Source organism: Danaus plexippus (assembly GCF_018135715.1).
Source record: "Danaus plexippus chromosome 3 unlocalized genomic scaffold, MEX_DaPlex mxdp_30, whole genome shotgun sequence".
Classification (NCBI taxonomy): Eukaryota; Metazoa; Arthropoda; class Insecta; order Lepidoptera; family Nymphalidae; genus Danaus; species Danaus plexippus.
This window is the reverse complement of record NW_026869845.1, coordinates 2,610,860-2,634,678: the sequence shown is the minus strand read 5'-3', so window position 1 is coordinate 2,634,678 and position 23,819 is coordinate 2,610,860. Positions and strand designations below refer to the sequence as shown.

At 30.5% G+C, this 23,819-nt stretch overlaps 4 protein-coding genes across 7 annotated transcripts in view; 2 read left to right on the top strand and 2 right to left on the bottom strand.

Annotated features, from left to right (window-relative positions):
• LOC116766762 (uncharacterized) overlaps window positions 1-2,916 on the bottom strand; it is a 7,780-nt gene extending 4,864 nt beyond the window's left edge. The window contains exons 1-3 of one of the 2 annotated variants that reach the window (XM_061526836.1): window positions 2,578-2,916; window positions 1,064-1,276; window positions 598-891 (exon numbers count right to left, since the gene is read on the bottom strand). In XM_061526836.1, coding sequence (XP_061382820.1) covers window positions 598-891; window positions 1,064-1,276; window positions 2,578-2,593 — 523 coding nt within the window. In that variant the 5' untranslated portion in view covers window positions 2,594-2,916. The remainder of the gene's footprint in view (window positions 1-597; window positions 892-1,063; window positions 1,277-2,577) is intronic. The other variant, XM_032656891.2, reaches the window with a different exon arrangement.
• Window positions 2,302-23,819, top strand: LOC116766846 (1-acyl-sn-glycerol-3-phosphate acyltransferase alpha-like). Of its 3 annotated transcripts, none has more exons than XM_032657145.2 (8): window positions 2,302-2,320; window positions 14,361-14,476; window positions 14,556-14,644; window positions 14,744-14,877; window positions 15,057-15,235; window positions 20,419-20,584; window positions 23,209-23,369; window positions 23,710-23,819. In XM_032657145.2, the coding sequence occupies exons 2-7, from the start codon at window positions 14,387-14,389 to the stop codon at window positions 23,364-23,366; spliced, it is 816 nt and encodes a 271-aa protein (XP_032513036.1). In that variant the 5' UTR covers window positions 2,302-2,320; window positions 14,361-14,386; the 3' UTR covers window positions 23,367-23,369; window positions 23,710-23,819. The 3 variants fall into 3 exon arrangements, with proteins under 3 accessions (XP_032513036.1, XP_032512899.1, XP_032512972.1); XM_032657008.2 differs by lacking the exon at window positions 2,302-2,320 and adding an exon at window positions 11,589-11,761; XM_032657081.2 differs by lacking the exon at window positions 2,302-2,320 and adding an exon at window positions 13,915-14,020.
• On the top strand, window positions 4,919-6,209 carry LOC116767116 (leucine-rich repeat-containing protein 57-like). Its single transcript, XM_032657334.2, has one exon. The coding sequence runs from the start codon at window positions 5,088-5,090 to the stop codon at window positions 5,832-5,834; it is 747 nt and encodes a 248-aa protein (XP_032513225.2). The 5' UTR covers window positions 4,919-5,087; the 3' UTR covers window positions 5,835-6,209.
• On the bottom strand, window positions 7,868-9,468 carry LOC133320089 (uncharacterized). Its single transcript, XM_061526954.1, has 2 exons — window positions 8,505-9,468; window positions 7,868-8,419 (listed from the first exon to the last, which is right to left on the bottom strand). Exons 1-2 carry the CDS (start codon window positions 9,258-9,260, stop codon window positions 8,201-8,203), a joined length of 975 nt encoding a protein of 324 aa, XP_061382938.1. The 5' UTR covers window positions 9,261-9,468; the 3' UTR covers window positions 7,868-8,200.

Sequence of the window (23,819 nt, the reverse complement as noted above, 5' to 3'; positions counted from 1 at the left end):
AAAAAAATGAGTCTTTACTCATTCGTTCGTTTTGACGATACGAGACCTTTGCCGACAAAATTGTTTTGAAGAAAAAATAAAAAGTCCGACATATAAATGGTATTTTAAATATATGAAATAGGTGACTAAGCTTGTGAGTAATAATGAGATTTGAATATACAAAGACTTGTGGAATTCCATTATAGAATTCAATTCAGACGAAACCAAGGACTGAGATGATAAGCGACAGAGACACCTCCAGGAACTGTGTAATGAGAAATACATAAACCGAGTGCTGTGGTTCCAACGAAGGACATGGTATTATTTAAAGCTTAAATCATTACAATAATTTATTTATTAAAGCGACGTGTCTTTTCATCAGTTATACTTTATGACAGTGTATCAAATCATTATACCATTTTTTTATCTTCGAAATCTGACGATCGGATCAGTAGTATGTTATGACAGATTAACGAACTCACTTTTCATTTTATTACACGACTAGTGATATCTATGTAATAACTAAGATGGATTGACGAGTACCCTTTGAAAACCAGATACATGTTGATCACAGATCATAAAGGTGGCATATTGAAACATCAACATTTCCAATCCTACCGTTAATCCAGGCTTCGACCGGCGGTGTGTGACACTTGGCGTGATATCCCCTCCCGCACATGTCGCATGCGATAATCGCGTTAGCTGCCAGACTGGCAGCGGGGCCCTCGCGTCTCTTGCACACGACGCACATGATCCTGCCATCGTCGGAGGGCGGGGCGCTGAGCAACTTGAGTGAAGTCACAGGCGCCCACGCGTGGGTACCGTCCCCGAACTTGACCAGACACCTCGCGACACCCGTTCCCACTTCACACGAATCGTTGTCATTGCTAGTGCTCAACTCTACTATTGTACCTGTATCGTAAACGAGAAGTTTTTATTGACATCAAATGGACAGCAAACTTGTAAAACGAAATACTAAAACCTTAATAGTAAAATACAATATATATGATAGAAACATCTGTATTAGAAGAATACTTTAAAAAATATAATTGATATTGTATACAACTAACTGTTCATGGTATACCTAAATAATATCGTCCATCCTTATTGAGTACGAGGACATCATCTCCACAGTGGAAAGGATTGGTGTTTGTCTTTTCCGTGTTGGTTGTGGAGTCTGGCATTGCATCCTGTGTTTCTTCTTCTTTTTTCTCATTCTTTTTGTTAGTGCATGGTGTAATTGTCTTGTCAAAGTCGCTTAGCAGCACATCGATTAGGGATAACTGAGTGGAAACCTCTTTGAAAAAAATTAAGAGTACATTAGACATGTGAAGTTGAAGAGATATATGCAACCTACAATCTTTGTATGTATCTTGATTCTCCTTTATTCAAAGCATACAAAATCAATTTTAGCTTAAGAACTTGTGGGTATTTTTATTAACAAGAATAAATAACTTTATTTTTATGAAGAATCTTTGACAACTTATTCATTATAGTATTTAAAAACATGGGTTGAATTGAAACATTACATATGAAATAGTTTTTCAATTTTACTTAAACATCATTAATAGTATCTTTGTCCAAGAAAAAAAATTGGCTATTATCAAAAATATATGTATCACTAAATATACTACTTATATAACCTTAAAATATTTTTTCTTTGTATTAAGGTAAGGCAGATGTATATATAAATACTTATTATAATTAAAACATCAATTATTTTAATCATATTATTATAACAGGAAAACTGAATAGCGAAGAAGCTTATCCATCTCAATAAAACTCTCTGGTCAATTAACCAGCATTTTAAATTATCTAGACATGTTTATACTTTAATACTTCATTTACCATATTAACATGACAATTACCACCCAAATTATTTCTATTTTATTTAGTTTAGGTCTCATAACTAACAGCTAATATACTTACTTGAAAATATTTATCTCCATATAAAGTCAGCAATTGTAGGACAAAATTAAATATTATTTGAATAAATCCCTTATAACAAGAAAATCTTGTTCTCTTATTTAATTAAATTTAACAGTTTATGAAGAATTTATTTCAGTGATGTCAATTTTGCATATTTTCCTAAATTTTGACAAAATATAAATGAAAGTTAAAAGCAAAAAGTATGTTGTAAAATAGTTTTTATACCAGTCTATGATTGAAGAATCATGTTTTAAGTAAATAGTTTGTATAACAAATTATCTTTGTGTTATACTTTCAATTATAATCTAGTATACCTCAGAGACAAAGCCAGAATTCTACAGAAGCACAAGTGAGAAATTAGATAGTGTCATAACAAGCTGTTGTCAACGTTTCATGTGAAAAGAAAAATTTCGTAAGTTTTAAATTTAAAATTATGTATTAGAATTGAGGATTAATTATGAGACGTGACTTAAAATTTCAATATATTATTCAGTATAGTTTTAGTATTACCTAGTGACTCGATTAGTTAACTATGGTTACCGCTTAATTTAGATTCCGACCTGGTTCTCAGAATGTTTTAAAGGTACGGTATCAACAACAAAAACTACGGGATGTGAGAGTTGATGATGATTGTCAGGTGCTTGTACAAAGTGTTAAAACGGTACTTACCAGCGTTGATGTCCATTTTAGTTTTTCTTCTGAATATCAGAAACGGGATACAAATGACTAAATACAATTTCGTTATTCATAATAAAAGAACAAACACTAAAAGCATTGGCGCTATTGCGGCCATTATAGCAGTCAACTAGTCAAACCTATCTATGTTTTCCCGCGGTAACAAAATTGAAACATAAATAGTAAATGAACATGCGAGTAAATTATTTTCCTATATTTTTAAAACTTCATGTTTATTATTAAAATACGATAAAATTCATTTAATAAATTGTAATTCAATAAAATTTTATACAAAATACACTATACTAAAACCTAAATCGTAAAGTCGAATACGATTTACGAAAAATCTACATCTACACACTACAGATAATAAATATTTACAGATTATTAGTAAGTAGTGAAGACTGATAACTAATGGACAAAGTTATGCTGCTTCCAAATCCTTTTATTTCAAACTCCTATATTTATTAATGAAAAAAAGTTAAATTTATGTTAGTTGTAAATTTATATTTACAGTAAAATATATAAAATTTGAAAAAAGTGGAGTAATTTTCTCATGTTTTATCTCTCTTGTTTCGTCTCTCTAATTTTTATAAACTGTAGACTTAATATATCAGTAATGAATTTTTTTGGACAAACCTATATTTGGTCCACTACATTTAAATCAAGTTTTCACATTTATTATATTGTGTAGCCTAAGAGTAAACTTAGCGATTTTTTATTAGTCTGTTAGTTTCCTAGGACAATTGTCTCAGATACAATGACGGATGAATGAATGATATTTTTTTTGCCTTATACTATCCATACACGGTATGAAATATACACTATCCATCCATAGTATCCATACACTATGAAACTTTTGGTGTTGCTTACTAACTCATATTATATAAGCTGTTCTATGAATTCCATGAAATGGGTAAAAAGTATTATTGTAAACTAGATGAATTTACAATAATTTGATTATTTAAATTTACATTAATATACAAAAAGTAATATTTAATATATCCATAAAAAAGATTAAATAAAAAATGGTATAATTTTAATCAAGAAAAAAATCATTACATGGACAGTTCATTTTAATACACTCATGGTCATATCAAATGGAAATTCAATTAGATTTCTGAATTTCATTTAAGGGAATACCAGCACAATAAAAAGAAGTTTAAAGAAATCAGAAAGAGGATTGATTGTTGACTTTTATATAAAAAATATGTAGTTTATATCTAAAAAGGACATTCATAATAAATATTTATATTACAACGGTGACATCATTGTCATACTTAAAATATACATCTTTTTCTAAATCATTTATAAAGAAATTTACAATAGGTACAAAAAAAAGTATGACCGAATTTAAAACTTTAAGGAATGAGGGATATTAAAACGATTTCATGTAGGTACAACTGTTAACATGTAGTAAATAAATCCGACTTCTCTTTGTCTCAGTGCTAGAAAAACGGGGGTTACATAGTTCTAAATTTGCTGCGTGATAAATACTATTAATAATTCTTTTTACGTCTTCTTTCAACAAAAACAGCTAACATCTCTACACAGGAACACATTTTCAATTGTATTTGGCACATTGTGGCGTTAGTTTTCTCTTTGGTTCATTATTTACGCTGTATTTCAAATATATTTTACCGCATTGAAGCCTAACGATTGTGCTAAGTGCTGACCAGCAGACCAAGTATAACACCCTGTCGTTTTTGCGTCGGGGGTAAAAAGTTAGAAATGATTCTTTGTATAATATTTTCATACCTCCTCGGTAGCTAGTACAACATTATAAATTTTTTGTAATTCATAATAAATCTTCTTTTGTTTTTCTAACTAACGTTTAGTTTTTCTCATGATGTTAGTAATTATTTAAAACATTTGATTTATTAAAATTGTTGAAAAAGTGCCAAGAATTAATGCTTTCTGCTTTTGACCGATATAAGCAGTTTCGTTATTTAGATAAGTACATTTTAGGTCTGAAATATTTGTCGGGTCTCAAAATACAAAAGGTAGGTAGATGGGAACCTAATAAATAAACATTTAAAACATAAAAGTTTTTTAGAAACCTGTAAGTTGAAAAACTTAAAAAACTATGTATTCAATCTTAGTTTGTATAAATAAGATTTAAAGTTTTATCTTTGGAATACAGAATAAATAAAGATTTTTTTATTTTGGTTCCCCAATTTCACGCAATAGAAGGGTAAAAAAGTACTGGCCTAGTAACTATTAGCTTATTATATATTTTTTTTGTTTAATCGTGGTTTTTGGTTAAACATATAATATAGAATAACGGCAATATAACTTTAGCTAATATATTTTGTCTTTGGGTTTTGTCAAAGTATAAATTGTCAAAAAATAAAAGTTGAATCAGATGACATTGTATTGTTTTAGTGAAAATTTTGGTCGTAAAACTTATAATTAATTTTAAATGGTTATTAAATTGGTTTATCAGTATATTGAATAACGTTTTGGAACATTGGACCTATTATTTTAATTTCTACACTTTACTTATGTGTGTTATTGTTGCTTTATTTTATTCAATGGGTAACGCTGCACTTAAACAGCACTATGAAACAGCATCTAAAACGGGGGTACTACAGATATCAGACTACAAATTAAAGGAAATTCCAGATGATGTTTTTAATTTGGCAGAACAGTTACGAAACTTGGATGTGTCTAAAAACAAAATTACTAATATATCTGACGCTATAAGCGAATTGAAACATTTAAAACAACTAAATTTGTCATCTAACATGATACAAATTCTGCCGTCTTCAGTGGAAAATCTGAAAAAGCTAGAGTTATTGAATATGTCATTTAATTCATTAACATCTCTTCCACCTGCGATTTCAAGTTTAAGCAATTTGAAGCAAATATATTTGAATAATAACAAGATAAAAAAATTTCCCATGGAGATATTAGGACTCCCTAACCTTGAGGTTGTGGAGCTTTCTCATAATAAATTGACAGAAGTACCAAGTGGCATGTCAAACTTGTTTGCCGCAGAATTGAACCTGAGTCAAAATGAGATATCTGTTTTAAGTGAAGATTTAAGTCAAGCACCTCGGTTAAAAATACTGAGGTTAGAGGAGAACTGCCTTAGTTTAGATGCTATTTTACCAAGCCTGTTAAGGGATTCAAAAATTCATACACTAAATGTAGATGGCAATTTATTTGAATCCAAACAATTAGCATCATTGGAAGGTTACAACGAGTATACAGAAAGATACACAGCTATGAAGAAGAAAATGTTTTGAGAGCTTTAACACATAAATTTCATTGTTACACCATATTATGGAATGCAACTTTTTTTGCACATTATAATTTTTAATCAACCTTTTTTTACTGAAGTAACACATTTTTAAGAATTTAAGTATTTTTTTTATATCCTGCAGCACATAAATTATTTGTTATTTATAATATTTGTGTTCACGGTTAACACATAATATAATAAATTTGTTCTTATTAAAATATTCGACATTAAGAAGCAAGAAGTCAGATATGTAGTTAAGTTGCATATAATCCGAACAAGAGACTGTTATTTACAGTTTCTCCATCATGTAACTGAACTTTTAAATTATTTTTATATAAAAAAATTGACACGTTTAAATAAAATTACTGATTATTTATAAGTTTTTAGTATTATTGAGTTACACCTCAATCCTTAATGCCATTTAGTCTGTTAAAAGAAAATCTAAACTAAATATAAATTATATGTAAAGAAGTTTTTTAATTAAATTTAAGTAGGAAACGTTTGTATACAAAAATTCAGCTCAATTGGTTGAAGATAAGTGGTTCAATATTAGGTTTAAATATTCCAACTGCATAAAAATACATTGAAAATTTTATAAAAGTTTTTAAAAATGCTTTATTCAGGGTAAGAGAGTTTCAAAGTCTTATAAGTACACGTAAAAGAGTAATAAAGAAGGAATAATATAGATCATGCTATGGATTAAAACGAAAATGTACATTGGTGGTTTTTTTTAAATCTATATTGTATAGTTATAAATAAAATTCAAATTAATCTCTGGAACTACTGGACAGTTTTTAAAGGGAATTTGACTCGCAGGAGGGAAACATAAGGAATAACTAGTACTTAGGCTATTTCTTGATTTTTGTTCTTCTGTCACCAAGATAAAATTTGATTAATGATTTTTTTAGAATTCGAATGATAGTTCATAATGATGATAATGCTTTTCTCAAAATGGAATTCATATGCGGGCAAAGCCGTAAACAACAGTTAGAAGTAAATTAACCATAATTTTCTTTAGTAGTAGTATATGTCACTTTCGCAATTAATAGAGATATGTCCTTTAGTACAGACTTATATTACAAATATATTTTTTTTGCTTCAATAATTGAACAGATAAAAATAAAATAATATCACTTTGAAATTACTTAAATATGTACACACAAAATGGTTGTACAGATTTTTATAGTTTTTCTTATGATATCAGTTTTACCTTAGCTATAATATCACTACAATTCTTTATTACTATTCCATAAAAAAAAAAATGACCTGCATACAAAATTCAAAATGGCACTACCCAACTCGTTCATTGCCATTATGATAATTACCATTATTTTAATAACTCCTAACTTTTTTATCGGTGTTAGGATAATCAAAAATCCCAAATGATGAACAAATATTATGCAAATTTTTATAAGTTTTCAGGAGTCATGTTTTCTACTATTAAATTAATTTCAATGCAAGTTTTGAAGCATAACTTCGTCTTTTAACATACAATTTTGATAATTTATAGTTGTCCGCCTACTCTACTTGTTTACCATTGTATAATATCTACTACATATTTGTATTTAATAACATCGTCGAATGTATTTTAGAAGTAAAAAATAAATACGTATGTTATGATAATTGTTTAGGTGCTAATGATATAAAGGCCTCCTTGTTCCCGTTGGGGATATTATTATTCTATAGTCTATCACTTGCAATAATTTTCACGTGACCTAGTCAGTAGCCTAATTACCTTGAAATTAAAAATTCTTTGCACTCTTCAGCATTACCGAATGAGAATAATTGATTTTTGGTTGCATAACTGTTAGCATGTATATATCTTAGTTAGTTCTAGGCGTGATGTTGGAATTAAGGTTGAGATGATAGGCTGCTAGAATTTGATTAAAGATTCAAGTACTGATTAATGGTTAATTTTTACCTAGGGATTAAGAAAGCGACACATTACCTAAATTATAATGCTCAAGTTGGATAGAATACAACGACTTATTGACATTTTTGTGTTACATAATCATATATTTTTAAATGAAACTAGTATTTTTCGGATTTACTACGCGGATTTTATTATTTAAAAACTACATAATCCCGACGTTTCGGTTACTTTGCAGCAACCGTGATCACGGGCAGACGAGGTGTGAATGTCTGTCAGTTGGTCCTTGTTATTTATCATCTACCGCCATCGATTTCTTAATTTTCTGGCGTACCGCTCTGGATGCCGGCAGAATGCGCTCACGGTGTCTTGAGGTCCTGCGGTGTGGTTTCGGACATGGGATTTTATATTTTTAAGAACGGGGTCCCAGGTGTTTGATAGATTCCAGCCATCTTCTCTATTGAAATTGGGATGTTTTTTAATTTCAATAGCCTCGCGAATTAATCTCGGTATATACTTGTCTTCCCGAGCGAGGATTTGAGGTTTATCAAAACGAATGTAGTGGCCTGGTTTGTCCATTGTGTGTTCACACACTGCTGACTTCGACGCGCGCCTGTTTTTGATGTCTGAGATGTGTTCCTTAACCCTTGTACCGATGCTCCTCTTCGTCTGTCCAATGTATGACAAGCCACAGTCACAGTCGAGTTTGTATACACCCGCTTGTTGTAAAGGAATGTTACTCTTGATTGGTCTCAAGAATTGGCTCACTTTCTTATGTGGTTTATAAATAGTTTTAATGGAAACCTTCTTCAAGATGTTGCCTATTCTGTCAGTAACTCCCTTCACATATGGTAGTATCGCAGGTTGTCGTTCAACTGTGGGTGGCTTCAGGTGGTTCTTGCGATGCTGGCGAGGCACGGGCAGGTTGTTGATGGTGAGAGCATGTTTTACATGCTGCAGCTCGGCCTCTAGGTGGTCAGCATCACAAAGGTATTGGGCTCTCTGTAACAAAGATTTGCCAACGGTAGCTAACTGTATAGGGTGGTGGTGCGAGTTACCGTTGAGGTACCTGTCCGTGTGTGTGGGTTTCCTATAAACAGTATGTCCCAAAGTATTGTCAGGATTCCTAATGACAAGTATATCAAGGAAAGCTAAAGAATTATTTGCCTCCAATTCTATAGTAAACTGAATCTTATTATTGATAGAATTAAGATGGTTCAGAAAAGCAGATGTTTTATTTTTATTTAATATTGTGAAGGTGTCATCTACATACCGTTTATATATTAAAGGTCTTATAGGAGGAGAGCAAAGGGCTCGCACCTCGAAGTCTTCCATGAATATGTCAGCGACAACGGGGGAAACCGGCGAACCCATTGCAACTCCATCTACTTGTATGTAGAATTCATCCTTCCACATGAGGTAGCCAGATGTTAGGCAATGCTTTAATAGTTCTGCATATTCTATAGGCATATTGTTATCCTTTAACTTACCTCTTACAATCTCAATGCAGTCAAGAACAGGTATACTAGTGAATAATGACTGTACATCGAAACTGACCATACTGTCATTGTCGCTTAATTTTAGGTGTTTTAAATCTTTGACAAATTGGTAGGAATCCTTAACAAATGACTTTGTGTGGCCCCGGAGTGGTGATAATATCTTTGAAAGAAATTTAGCCAGTTTATAAGTTGGTGAGTCAATCTGGCTTACTATTGGGCGTAATGGAACATCTTGTTTATGGATTTTAGGCAACCCATACAATTTTGGAGGTTTTTAATTTAGCGACAATGACAGTATGGTCAGTTTCGATGTACAGTCATTATTCACTAGTATACCTGTTCTTGACTGCATTGAGATTGTAAGAGGTAAGTTAAAGGATAACAATATGCCTATAGAATATGCAGAACTATTAAAGCATTGCCTAACATCTGGCTACCTCATGTGGAAGGATGAATTCTACATACAAGTAGATGGAGTTGCAATGGGTTCGCCGGTTTCCCCCGTTGTCGCTGACATATTCATGGAAGACTTCGAGGTGCGAGCCCTTTGCTCTCCTCCTATAAGACCTTTAATATATAAACGGTATGTAGATGACACCTTCACAATATTAAATAAAAATAAAACATCTGCTTTTCTGAACCATCTTAATTCTATCAATAATAAGATTCAGTTTACTATAGAATTGGAGGCAAATAATTCTTTAGCTTTCCTTGATATACTTGTCATTAGGAATCCTGACAATACTTTGGGACATACTGTTTATAGGAAACCCACACACACGGACAGGTACCTCAACGGTAACTCGCACCACCACCCTATACAGTTAGCTACCGTTGGCAAATCTTTGTTACAGAGAGCCCAATACCTTTGTGATGCTGACCACCTAGAGGCCGAGCTGCAGCATGTAAAACATGCTCTCACCATCAACAACCTGCCCGTGCCTCGCCAGCATCGCAAGAACCACCTGAAGCCACCCACAGTTGAACGACAACCTGCGATACTACCATATGTGAAGGGAGTTACTGACAGAATAGGCAACATCTTGAAGAAGGTTTCCATTAAAACTATTTATAAACCACATAAGAAAGTGAGCCAATTCTTGAGACCAATCAAGAGTAACATTCCTTTACAACAAGCGGGTGTATACAAACTCGACTGTGACTGTGGCTTGTCATACATTGGACAGACGAAGAGGAGCATCGGTACAAGGGTTAAGGAACACATCTCAGACATCAAAAACAGGCGCGCGTCGAAGTCAGCAGTGTGTGAACACACAATGGACAAACCAGGCCACTACATTCGTTTTGATAAACCTCAAATCCTCGCTCGGGAAGACAAGTATATACCGAGATTAATTCGCGAGGCTATTGAAATTAAAAAACATCCCAATTTCAATAGAGAAGATGGCTGGAATCTATCAAACACCTGGGACCCCGTTCTTAAAAATATAAAATCCCATGTCCGAAACCACACCGCAGGACCTCAAGACACCGTGAGCGCATTCTGCCGGCATCCAGAGCGGTACGCCAGAAAATTAAGAAATCGATGGCGGTAGATGATAAATAACAAGGACCAACTGACAGACATTCACACCTCGTCTGCCCGTGATCACGGTTGCTGCAAAGTAACCGAAACGTCGGGATTATGTAGTTTTTAAATAATAAAATCCGCGTAGTAAATCCGAAAAATACTAGTTTCATTTAAATGAATACTCGCGAAAATCTTAGATCTCATATATTTTTTAATCAACTTTCTTTAGGTATTTATAGACGATTTATTAGAACTGCAATTTTTGCTTGTCAGTTGAATTTTATAGTATTATAATATGATAGTAGTTCCAATAATAAGGTTTAGTAGATTTGTTTCAATAAATGATATTTATTATCTGACAATTTAAGGCAAGACTTAATTTCATCTTACTCAATTCCTACTCGAGAAAAAGTGATATGGAAAAAGTTTGTGTAATGTTAGCTACGGCTAAGGGACCATCTAGATGCAAAATAGATATAATTCAAGTTCATTTGGAGGTTTTTACACGGTTGAGTAACAAGGTCAAATCCAAAATTATGTAAATAAAATAAAATAATAATTTGGATAGATTTTGTTATAATTTCTATTGTTATAAATTATATAAAATACGATTTCATATTAAAGTTTAGTGATTCGGTGAAACTACCTGACGAACAGCCATAAATCTTTACCTAAGCTCTTGACGTTTTTAAGGCGGTAAGGTCGCTTTTTATAATTTATTGACAATTTTTGAAGCTTTCTTTAAGTTGTCATTCGAAAAATAGATTCCGTGTGAACAAAATTCATTGTACGGCTTACATTCAATACTTATCATTTGTTATCGAGACGTCAAATGCTGACGCGCTGCAAGTCGTAGAATAGAATAAACTACACACTAGTTGTTGTCACAACGCTGTGTGGGTTGGATGCCGTTTGTAGAGTCAATGAATAGCGTTGTTCAAAACTCCAGCTACATACGCATCTTGACCTAATTTATTTAATAACAAGAGAATTGTTCCTATAAGTGAAAGTGTAATTCATAATTCCTTATTGTAAGTACGTTTTATAATATCTAAGTCCAAAACGAATGGTTTAATCTCAATATAGATTATTTTTGTCGATTAGTACGTTGGTTTTGAAACTCCATTAACCGAAAAATAGCTATTGTTTTTGTTTACAAGTAGTATGTTACAAAATTGTTTTGTCTTTTCGAATCAATTTATTGAATATTTTAAGTAATTTAGTTTTTTTTTTTGAGATTGATATATTTCTATTACAATTTTACAATTTGATTTACGTAAAGTCATTTTTTAATATAATACTTAAGTTTTAAAGTTTAGAAACGATCAGAGGGAAGAAAAAAATCTTTCAAAATAAATGTTTAGTTATCAGCGAGCTAAATATTTGTTGACGTATTTAGTACTTCTTTTAATATTTCCACATTATGACACATTGCAAAATTATAATTTAAGGACCAACAATAATAATTATTTCAAGAACAATAACGATTTGTTATGACTTATATGAATTTTATGATATATGTAATATTCTTTTTAATACAAGTTACTGAGAATTTTCTGTTTTTACAATAAAATCTAATATTGATATATATATATATAAAGGTTCAATTTTCTATCTTACGTCATAGTTTTCATTAACCTTTGAAGTACACGAAGAGCAATTGCAGATTATATTAATGTATCATAAACATGAGCTATACTTATTATAATTTGATTATTTGTAATGCGAAGCGTACAGAAAGGTGACAGAGAGGTCAACACAAAATTTTGTTGATTAATTCATTTCATTTATATACATAGATTCGATAACTTTTCGACCAATTACAAATAAGAGAATGTTTCTTAAATACCTATGATTTAAATGTATACAGAAACAACCTATTTTTTGTTATACTAAAGGGACTATTGTATTTTATTCTCTTTAAGTAATTTCACACAAATGTAGCTATGTCCACTGAATAAAAAGTCAAGGAAAAAAGAGTGGATAGATATTTTTGTCAAAACAATTTTGTTTTGGCTTTATCTAGTTTCTTGTGTTTGTTTATAAAACTTTCCTCATTATCATCGTCATAAGCTGTAATCAATTCACTGGTGGACATAGCCTAAAAACCGTAAGCAAACGTTTTTGTGGAAAATGATTGTATAGTTAGCTGGGACTGTTTTTTTTTTTCAAAAAAAAATCACTTACAAATAAAAAGATATTTCGCTTTATTGAATTTAGTGAAATGCAAAAAAATGCGGTTACTTTTCTTCATACATACAAATTGATGGCAAACTTATTTCGTACTTTTAGTTTTTCTAAAAGGATGTTGTATATTAATGAATTGATATATATTGCGTTTCTAAATGTTATTCATTGAATCAAGGATTTGAGACGAGTTTTTCGCAAATCAATTATTTCCTGTATTCGAAATTTTGAATTATTATTAAATATATAAACTAGTTTTATAGTTTAAAAATCACTGGTGTTGCTATTATATTATTTTATGATAAAGTAATATTATAAGCTTAAAAGTTAGAAGAGCATGTAGTGAGATTTGAATAAAATAGCTTTATTTCGTATCATTTGGTCATCTTGAATTCTTAGCTAGTCTAAATGAGTCCTAACACGTCCTATTCCGCTTCTAACTAATCTTATTGTACTTTTCTTAACAAGTATCATAGCTTCTGGTACGGTAATTGTCTAAGGTACGTTATAACTATCGTTGAGCCTATTACAATTAGTAATGATTTTTCAATAGTGCGTTATAACTTGTACGTAATGATGGACGTAATTTAAATCTTCATCACTTCGCACTCACATGTTATACAATATACGGGTCGAATAGATATTGATAAAAAGTTATCTAGGATGAAAGATCATTTATCATGTCTAATGCTTGGATATTGTTGTTGGTCATTAAGGGGAAATGGTAATGCATTGATTACATAATAATTCGTTCTTGCTGTATTTATAACTACACATACTATTTTATATATCAAAGTGTTATTGTACAACAAGAAGAGTAGTATTTTTAATTTAGGATCGTAAGACACATAATATATAGAAAAATAGCTTCTGACAATAAACTTAGCCTCGGTATAATAACTTTAAATGTCAATCATTCTAGGGTAGTTTCAAATTAAACAACGCTCCAATTATACATAAAATTTTTAAAATCTTTTCTTGATCTTTCATTGTTGATGGTCAAAATTAAACTGAATCTATCGTGGTTACTATCGAAATATTGATAAATGGGTTAATAACTGTGAAAAAGTGGCGGTGTATGATTAATTGTGAACATTATGTCTGTAGGTTATTTAATATTTGTTTTGTTTTCTACAAAAACGGGCGATAAGCAAATAATGAGTTTTAAAACAGGAGTTGTTTAATAAAGTTACTCATTTACATGTTGTTTAATAAAGTTACTCATTACATGTCCATTCCAATATATATAATAATTCCATAAAGATAATTATGCCGGAAACTTGCAACGAATTGGTAAAACTTTATTTGACCTAACCTAATGTAACATTTTTAAATAGACAGAAAAACCCTATTGTGATTCAACAGAATTTAGCTTTGTATCGTTTATTGTAAACAGATAGCTATTAGTCACACCAATATGAAATTATTTGTCTTTCATTTCAGAATTTTAAATGTAAAAGCACACAAAAATGTCCGCCTTCAACGTGGTGTTCGGTTGCGTAATGGCACTTCTAATAATTTTGTTTACAATTAGCTCTATAGCTAGATATTATATAAAGGTATTATGACATAACTGATACTATGGAATTACCGTTTACGTAAAAATATTTTTTATTTAAATATATATATTTTTTTTAGTTTACACTCTTTATTGTGCTTTCACTAATATTCGCATCGGTTCCTTTGCCGCTAATGTTCTTCAGACCCTTCAGTCCAAAAAATGCTCTGTGAGTAGGATTCTAAATTTAAAATTATTATTTTTTTAAATTGAAGCACTTAAAAGAGGTTAGCAAAATAATGTATTTTGTAATTTCGTTTTATTACAGTATACCAGCATATTTCTTGCGACTAACAGCTCGTTTCCTTGGGATCCGCTGGACGGTTCAAGGACTTGAGAATGTGGATGATTCTCGTGGCGCTGTAGTTTTATTAAACCATCAGAGTAGTTTGGATTTGTATGGTAAAGAAAAATACAATTTTTTCTGAAGTGTCATTTAATGTCCTTTTTATATGCATATAATTTTCTCCGCACTAGGTTTTGTTATTAAATGCATATATTAATGAAAAAAATAATAACACTGAACTTAGTACTCCTCTTAACCTACTTACAACTTTTTTATAACAGATTTTTTTTATTAGTATTGGCAGTGCTATGGCCGCTTATGGAGCGGTGCACAGTGGTTGCCAAGCGTTCTCTCCAGTACTCCGTTCCCTTCGGCACAGCCACCTGGATGTGGGGAACCGTCTTTATAGATCGCGGCGCACAATCCGCCCGTTCTGTTCTCAACAAACAAACTGACGCCATCAAATGTCATAAGGTACTCACAATAGTATTTTATTTTGGTAATTGAACAATAATATTTTAAGTGAAGCAAAATTTTGATGACTTTCTTTTGGAAGAACGCTGTGAACTATTGATTGTAGAATTGTGCTATGAAAGCAGAAAAAAATCTGAATTAAAATATGTATATAAATTGCTTTTTTTGTCTTAAAATTTTTAAATGTATTTCCAACTTTCCTAAGTGGTTTCATGCACATTGCTAAAGGAGGTAGGTTAGGCCTTTGTACGATTGGGCATTAATCCAATCGAGTTTGCAATTATCATTCGTTACATATTTTTAATCAGTACAATATTGCTGTCGGTAATTTTTGTACTTTGAAATTAGGACCGAAGAACTACTATCATTGATTGTGGCTTGATGACACATTCGGTGTGGAAATTACCACTTACCTACAGTCTTCATTACACAATATATATAATAATTATTATTATAATACAAGCAATTCACGAACAAGTGATAAAGCAATTCAGCAATAAATCAGCAAAAAATTAAAAATATTACAAAATAATACGTAATTTAAACTTTAGTTGTGATATATTTTTTTTTCACGGCAAAACTGTCTTAATTATTCACGATTTTTCCGAGTTATTTGTTATCAGATTCTAAACGTTTAATGTAAAATATCTTATTGGTGGTTAGGATACTATTTCGTATATGTTCTATATTAGGTATGGTCGGTATCACTATCATCTATTGGTTTGTAAAGTGAAAATCACTCAAAAATTACTTTCATATATCGCATGTCGCATTACAACAGAGGTGTCTCGAATTGGTTGAGTATGTAAAATTTTTATTCCTAAAAATTCATATTAGTACTCCGTTATATTTCGATTAGTGTTTGAAATAAATATTGTGCCAAATTTGTAAAGTAACATGTGTGTGTCCTCTGATCTTATACGCGTACTAGCTGTTTATTGTGTACCTATTGCATATTTTTTAAGAATTTCACGTTCAGTTTAAAAAAATACACACCACGCTTTCATTTTGTTCTGTTTTTTTAAAGGTATGGCGACCTCTTAAAATTTACTAACCAGTAGGTATAGCAACAAAGTATAGAAACAATAAAAAGTATAAACTTGACATATTTAATAAAATTTCATTATATGCAGAGGTTTCATCCTTAATATCAATTGATATTTGTATAGCAATTAGCCTTGCCCATATTTCTCACTTCGTAATGTTTTGATGATTATATTTACATATTTTTTTTATGAACTAATTAAAGTAAAACAAACAATATTGTTTATGTTAAATCTATCCACGATTCATAAGTGAAAACCACACTCATATCGGGTTAACCGTTTCGGAGATCTGACAAACTAAAAGACGAAAACATAAACTTTAGCCGTAAACATAACAGTTATTTTCCCATATATCTTTCGAGTACAGAGAGTAATCAGTAACAATTTTTATTATATGTATAGATTGCAACATTTTTAGTACGTGGGACACGTCTTATCAATGAACGGTGTCAATGTCAAATGATATATATACGTACGTATAAAATATAAAGTTAGGTTACATTTCGTCGTCGTGTTTATTAGGTTCCTATTAAAGTTGTTTTGCCGTTCATGCTTTTTGTCATTTATAATCCACTAATAAATATTACGTAATATAATAAACAAAATATCCAATCTGTCGCAATATTAGCGTTGGTAAATAAAGAAACAAATAAATGAATAAGAAAAAAATAATAGGTAATGTAAATATATAACTTATTATTTGTATAAAATTATTAATACGAAGTGAAAATAAACACTGAATAACCTAACTTTGACTATGTTAAGAGTATGAAGTAAAATATTATTTAATTTCGTTCATAGATCGTCACTAATAATCATGTTACAGCGAAAGATGTTCCACACCCTTAGAACGTGTTGGCATATTTAACTCAAGACGCACGGACTAAACGTCATTCAGTCGTGCAATGTCGGTAATATTAATATAACGTCGCTATTAAGACAGTTGATGTATAAATATAACGGCAGTTTATTTTAAGTTGACTATGTTTTTTTGGTTTTCCTGTTAGCTATTTAGTATGTGTGTTATATCTTGTATATTTAAGTAAAGGCAAAGTTATTGAGTTTTGTCTGTACAAACATCCTTTAACCTCGATGTATGATATTTACAAATCGTCTCTTAGACCCATTACAAGAATAAATATATTTTCTTCTAAATAATTAAACAAAACGAAGTGACAATTATGTTGAAAATTTTAGAGAACACGTACAGGACTACGTATAATTAATAGATGTAAGTTATTCAATGACTCAATTTCTATTTTCGTCATTAGACAAAAGTTTAATTATGTCGTTTCTATCGATAAACAAATTACTTCACGGGGTTGAAGTTGACACGGTTTTAGTAATGCGTGAACATGTCGTGCAATTGTTTGTTTTAATCCATTAAAAGAGTAAACATCTCGTTTGTTTACAATTGAAACATGATGACAACAGTTAGGACTGAACTTTAGATTAACATTCCATAATAGTTACTTATGTAAACATATCTAAATCGTCGTATAACGAGCGACAATAATCACATTAAATGTTTATTTTTACGCGAAATGACCTTTTCATTGTTTATATGATAATTGTCTATGCCTTCAGCCAGAAAAAATAAATGAAACCAATCAATAATATCTGGAGTCATACTAAAACTGTGCATAAATAGCCAATAGGATATTAAAGTCGACAGTTCTCAACACGTTACTAAAATTTTATAACGTTAATTCTGTTACCTAACAATTCTCTATGGTTGCTCTGATGTGATCCGTAATTATAAGCAAAAAGGAGTCGTATTATGGGACAATATTATTTGTCGTATATATATTGTTATAGGAAATGTTTAAGGGGAAGTATCACTTTATGACTAATATCGTCATAACCAAAAGGATCAGAAGTACTGAGTAATTAAAATATGCTGTTTTATATCAATTTCGGTGAAATAATTAAAATGAAATTCGATATAGACGTTTTGATGCTCAAGAATTTTGATTAAGTAGATTTTAAATTAGGTCAGGGAGATTAATTTTAGTTTCTTGGTATTTTTTGCCAACACCCAAGAATTAAGAAACACCCATACATTAGGTACTGAATATTTAACACCAATAATTTATTGATTCAGAAATATTTCGTCTTCATGTGTCCCTACAGATATGATTTCAACGATTACGAGACTCAATATATTTTGGCTATTTATTTCATTGATGTCTGTTAAGGCAAAACTTAAGCCTTTGCTTTTTTTTGGGCGTCTTTCAAGATTCTTTAATGGACGGCGTTAACTATAGAGTTGGCAAATTCTTGATTCGGATAGGACGACACCTTAGGAGTTAGGAAATTCGCGGTAGAGGTCAATGAGTAGGCTATTAAGAGTACTGACCTGATTGTCTTTAATTGAATCTATTTTTCAAGAAAATGAGATCATGAATAGAGTTTTAATGTCAAGATCTTATTGAACTCTCTTCTTAATTGTTAGGCTTTTCTTTGTTAACTCTCTAGTTGTTCTGGTTGTAATGCTAGGTTTTGCCATCTTCGAAAATATTATGTTCAATTGTAATCAAACGTTTATGCAAAATCTCATTTAAGTTTTTCCTATTAATCAATAAAACAAAGGAAAACGTCTTCTTGCTCGTAAGCCAACTCTTGTTATGTTTTTCTTAAACATATTTTTAAATCTTGAATAATGACATTTCCTTTATCTTAGTTGCGAATCATTTTTAAGAAAACGTTAGGAAGATGTTAGTGTTTCCCTGTTATTATCTAGATAACAACTTCAGAATGTGATAATTTGCTCGGCCTTTGTTTCCTACCTTGAAAAGGATGAAGTCATCCTTAGACTATAAACTCAAAATAGATTCAATTACGTAAACTTGCGTATGATGATTAAATTGGAGTAATGGTTATTTAATTACTTGTTTAATACTGTATTGTTTTTTACTGTAATTATAGATATTAGCACAATATATAGTTTCTGTTATACTTCGAAACTCATATAGATCTTATTGTTTACTTAATCTTTACAAAAAAAATAAATAACTTCGTCAAAACTTAAAAGTCCTGTAACCGTTTGGATATATAGAATTCAACAAATAACCTATTTAATATGAAGCTCTGTATGAGTTTGTCATTAACATTTTAATGGTTTGCTAGTTTCGTGGAAAAGATATGAGTATAAGTATTTATCGCGACGTTTCTAAGACTTCAGAAGTGAACTGTACACTTCGGTGAAATATAAATAGACCATGAGGAATTAAAATAACAGTTCGGTAATTCAATTTTCATTGATGAAACTGGAAAATGTGACTACCATCACCTTGTTAATTTAGAAACGCCCATTTATATATCCATTTAATATATTTGGATTCACAAGTGACTTAGGTACATCGTTGTAAAAGTAGTTTCTATTTAATATGACGCGACACGAAAGATTCTTTGGATCTGTCCTCGTAATGGTGTAGGTTTAAATCAAACGATATGCTTACATTATATTTTTTCTAATCGTCAATTGTAGAAGTTCTTAGATAATTCATTGAGTAATTTTTGTGAAAGTAAAAAACGTCATGTCTACATACATTAAGGAACATTAATAATTATCTTGAATATAAATTTTTTGATATTTCCATATTTCTAATGTTAATAGTTTAAGGATAATTTGACGAAAATTAACTATAGGACATGTTAAGCGCTTTATATCTTATTATCTTACATTGTGTGCTCTACTTTAACCGACAGGTCCCGATAACTGATTTATGTTATATTCTGTTATGATATCGGCACAGTATCTTTAATAGATCAATATTTCACATAAGCTTTATGCGACTGAAATATGTTTGTTTATCAAATTTATTCGCTGATAGCGATGTTAAATTTATAATATAGTAAGTACAATGACGTCATGAAATTAAATATATCCCATTAATAATAGTATTAATGGAACAAATACTTTTCATTGTTTAATTAATTCGGTTATTTAATTTTTTTTTTATATTGTAAATATTTCTGGTTTGTAATCTAGCTTATTGTGCTCATAAAAAAAGTTATTTAGAAGGTACCTTTTATTGTAAACCAAAAATTTGAAATGTATGGCAGTTTAATTATGAAAATGTTATGGTGTTTATGTATGTATTTATTTAAAACTGTTTCGCCGTAATGTTTCAGCGGAAATTATTACTATTTCCCGAGGGCACGCGGCACGGAGGTGACAAGCTTCTGCCCTTCAGGAAGGGAGCGTTCCACGTGGCTTTAAATGCAGAGGCTCCGATCCAACCAGTCGTTGTATCAAAATATCATTTCTTGGATTCCGATCGCCACCGATTTGGATCAGGTATTCTATCTTTATAATCAATGGATTGTGGTCGTTATTAGTCAAAAGTCTCTTATCAGCCTTTGTTAGATCTGAATCTACATTTATTAATTAGCTTATTTATTTATTGTCTTGTAAAACCGTGTAATCTGTTTCTAAAATCTTTTTTAAATAGATAATTAGTACTCTTTATATTTTTAATGAAACAATCAGACATTGTTATTAATTTTATATATTCCAATTAAAATTAGAATTTTCATACAAATAGTTCCAGAGGTCTTAAATCTTAATGTTATTTAATAACAAACATACACTCAAATTCTTCTGTTCATAATAATAGTTTGTGTTATATTGCACATGCTTGTAATTTTAAATTTAGTTAAAACTGATCTTTTATGATTCAGAACTTATCAATACATATTATATCCGCAATAAACGGAAAAACTACTGCACCGATGATCAAACAGTTATCACCACTCGATAGCGTAATTTTCGAGGAAGCTTTTAGTTTATAATTTGTTAAGTTTTTGCATATACTTGTGTGTACATAAACGATATTTGTCGAAGATGTCGGGAAAACGTAAGCCATCTGAGAGCTTTTAGCGAAAACGCTGCCTAAAATCTTTGAGATATAAGAAAATAATATATAGTGGCATTGTGTATCTTATATGGGTCTACAAAAAAGTCCCCGGTGGCATAAGTCTATACCTTGAGATAACATACTATATCCATTTTACAATTTTTAAAAATTGGTATTCCTACAACGTTTATTGGAAAGCTATGTACATAAATACGTTATTAAGTCTTATCAAAATAAATTACTTCGTTTTCAAGCCTACATCAGTATCTGTAAATTACTTTTTAAATCATTTAAATCGGGCGTACCACGTGGAAGTTATCATAATATAAGTTTAATAATTCTAAAACTATATTAAAATACAATTAAATTTAAATCAGTACTTAGGATAGATTATAATATAAGACATAATATTTTTATATATTTTATAACGATATTCAAAAAATTTTTGGTTTCAAAGTGATATCTATGACTTTCACGAATACATATTTTAATCCTACTAATATTACAAAGGCAAAAATGTATGTTGGGTGTATGGATGTATAGGTGTGTGAATAGTTTTATGCATGCCTCTTGCTGTCACACAAAACTGCTCAACGGATTTCGACTAAACGTTACAGTAATGTAGCGTAGCCATTAGAATCAAACTTGGGCTATAAATTATGCCAGAATTCTGTGTAGTTTCCGCGGGATCATATCATAACGTTTGTATTGTGTTTGAAATCCCGTGATACAGACGATAAATGTTGTTGTCGGTTGATTGCCATGTCTATTGTTTAGTGGACTATAAAATTTTCTCTCAGAGTCCAATTTCGAAGTCTACGACAACGAAGTCGAGGGAAAAAACTTTAGATTACATATTCAGATATTTCTGTTTTCTCCGCTTTGACCTCATATAAGAATAATAGTATAGTATATAATAATCATTCGTAATATTTATGGTCTAACAATCACGTTATTAGGATTATGAAAGCGTTTACAGTAATTTTGCAAATATATTAATAGTTTACAGTAATGATAGCAATTCAAATGATGCAAATTAAATTAAAGTAATTTTAATTAGTAGTAATTTTAAGATGCAATTAAATTAAAGTAATTTTCTATAATAATAACTACTTACGAGCACTAAGGCGCAAGGCACAAGACTGCAATATGATGTGAAACAAAAATAATCGTTAAAAAATAATCGTTAAAAAATAATCTTCAATTCGTATGTTAACTGCGAAAGAATTTCTCAGCCTAAATAATAATTTATCAATAAAAAAGGGTACTCATTGTAGTGTACTTTTTTCTTCCGACAGTGAACGTAGGTTGAAACAGTGAAACTTATAAAATAAAGTAAAAAATTTCGTTTGCCTTTTAAATAAATGATGTAACTATTTTCTGTTTTATCTACTATTTTTGAAAAAGTTTTGTGAGAATAACGACCTTTTAGATTTCTTTGTGTAGTATTCTTTTTTAATCCTGAACCAGCCAACCCATAAACGATTATTTATCGTAAAATTTTGGGATACCATCTAAAACAGCTTGTACTTAAAAAAAGATTTTTTTTTTAATATCTCCCCACGGTTTGTTTATTAAAATTGTTTATATTAGGTCTAATCGCATTTTTTATATGTCTTATGATTCGAATTAGTTGAATAGGTACCTATGAATTAAAACAGTGTGGATTGACCAATTTTTTAGTATCAAGAATGGTTCTGTTTTTTAATTTACTTTAATATATTTAACGAGTGTCATATTTTGTTACTATCGACAAATCTTCATTTCTACGTAGAATAATAAGTTACGTCTGAATTTACACTTATCTATTCATTAGCATAGGTCATTCTGATTATATTTTGTACAAGATTAATTTATCAGAAATATAATATAACGTAAATAATTATAGTATAACATATGGTCCAAAGTTGTTTTTTCATTTCTCGTAATCTTGATTACCTATTTATATTGTTCTTATCTTTTTAGAAAACAATATTTAAGATTTAACAATAGTCACACAAAGTAAAGCGCTACTGGACACGAATAATTATATTTAATATATTTATTAGTGATGATTTCTTTCCAGGTGAAATTATAATAACGATTCTGCCACTGATAGAAACGAAGGGTCTGACCAAGGATGACATCGATGCTTTGGTGGAGACAACCCAGGCTAAAATGCAAGAGGAATTTACAAACACGTCAGCCGAGACGTATTCGAGGCTCTCTCTTAAGAGTAATTGAAAGGTACCTTAAATTTTTGTTACTGAAATGGGTGAGGAGTGGGGGATGAAAAGGATTTTTTTAATTTAAGTCCTGGTTTAAAGAGAAGTGTTGTTGATGACGGTCAATAAAGTTAAGTTTGTTTTGTACTGACGTTTCGATGGTAACGATTATTCATAAAAATAGCACTAAAGTCCACAATTATCAATATCTCGTAAATATTTTCCAGCACAATTGCTTTGCTAGTTATAAATAAGTAACTATTTTTAATTTTCTTGCTTTATTTCCATTGTGTATCGCAATATTATCGTTTTATATTTCATTTCATTGTGGTTGATATAATTCTAACGATAAATTGTTCCAGGTAGTTGTAAAATTTAACGGGGCTGTGATAATGTTCGTGGTACTAAAATAGAAATATTCGTTGTAATCCATGTACACATTTAATATACAAATAAATTATTATTATTATAA